This window comes from Pinus tabuliformis, chromosome 1_1 (assembly GCF_031772625.1).
Source record: "Pinus tabuliformis cultivar Carrire ecotype Pingquan chromosome 1_1, CPIR1, whole genome shotgun sequence".
In the NCBI taxonomy this organism is placed as follows: domain Eukaryota; kingdom Viridiplantae; phylum Streptophyta; class Pinopsida; order Pinales; family Pinaceae; genus Pinus; species Pinus tabuliformis.
This window is the reverse complement of record NC_142297.1, coordinates 535,564,084-535,565,136: the sequence shown is the minus strand read 5'-3', so window position 1 is coordinate 535,565,136 and position 1,053 is coordinate 535,564,084. Positions and strand designations below refer to the sequence as shown.

At 43.1% G+C, this 1,053-nt stretch overlaps 1 protein-coding gene across 1 annotated transcript; it reads right to left on the bottom strand.

Annotated features, from left to right (window-relative positions):
• Positions 1 to 417: 417 nt before the first annotated feature.
• On the bottom strand, positions 418 to 1,053 carry LOC149214151 (protein SRC2-like). The gene has a single exon (XM_089389309.1). It carries the CDS (start codon positions 1,051 to 1,053, stop codon positions 418 to 420), a length of 636 nt encoding a protein of 211 aa, XP_089245435.1.

Here is a 1,053-nt window from a genome sequence, read left to right as displayed (position 1 = left end):
CTGAACTTGCCCTTTTCAGATTCATATATCTATTCAAACTTTTACATAAACTAGTGTTTCATCCACAGTGGCTCGTGATTTTCAAAATATTTATGTATGCCATAATAAGCACTTCATGAATCAACTAGAAATTGAAGGCACTTGCACAAAGAATATAATAACAGAAAACCAACGTATTCTTGCACAATAATATTATTGATGATAACACTATGCATAAATTTCTATTGCTTTGTTGTAAGCCAGAGCAGGATCTTGATCTTCCTTGGCACAGATGTTACTGTCAGATGGACTGAGATGAATTTTTGCAGCCCCATTCCTCAATCCAACTTTATTCCTTTTCAATTTTGGGGCCATGAGAATCTGATAGCAGCCAACAGCTTTCTTCTTCTCCTTCTCAACCGTCTCACCACCATCTTTCTACTTTTCTTGATCTTTGCCCTGTTCCTTGCATGCGCTACTGTTGAAGTCTTGACAGCGGGATTGCTGTTCTTGGGCATCAACAACATTATTAGGTTTAATGGACAGTAATTTTCCCACAAATGAAGGCCTGGGTTCGACAGGATTCCCCATCAAATCTCTGAAACCCACAGCCCCCCCAGTTGCAGGGATGAATCTGTTCATTCTGTGAAGATCTACTCCATCAAGAATCAAGGTGCCAAGGTTGAGAATGCCCTGTGGGTGACCAGAAGGACGACTGACCTGCAGTGCCAAGAAACTCATGCCACTGAAATCTGTGCTCCCATAGCCCTTAAGGAGAGTGGAAAGCAAGACCCTCACAGTGCCTAGCAGGGTATCCCTGAGGCAACCCACGCAGTATATCTCCATCATCACAGCAGAGGTTTCACAGCAGAGAAAACTCTCTTCCACTCTGAATATGGCCTTGTCGTTCCAAGTAGGGTTTGCGCCCCCTGTTCTGTCAATTTGCGTCATCAGTTTTTTCTCGAAATTGATCCTTACAACACAGTAGGTCTGCATCATGCCAAAAAGATGCATCTCCTTCAGATCTTGAGCTGAGATGATGTTAAGCTCCAGCTGTGTGTAAGCTTCCCCCAT

Bases quoted from the DNA above. Each gene is read 5' to 3' on its own strand.
- LOC149214151 (XM_089389309.1), bottom strand. From the start codon at position 1,053: ATGGGGGAAGCTTACACACAGCTGGAGCTTAACATCATCTCAGCTCAA.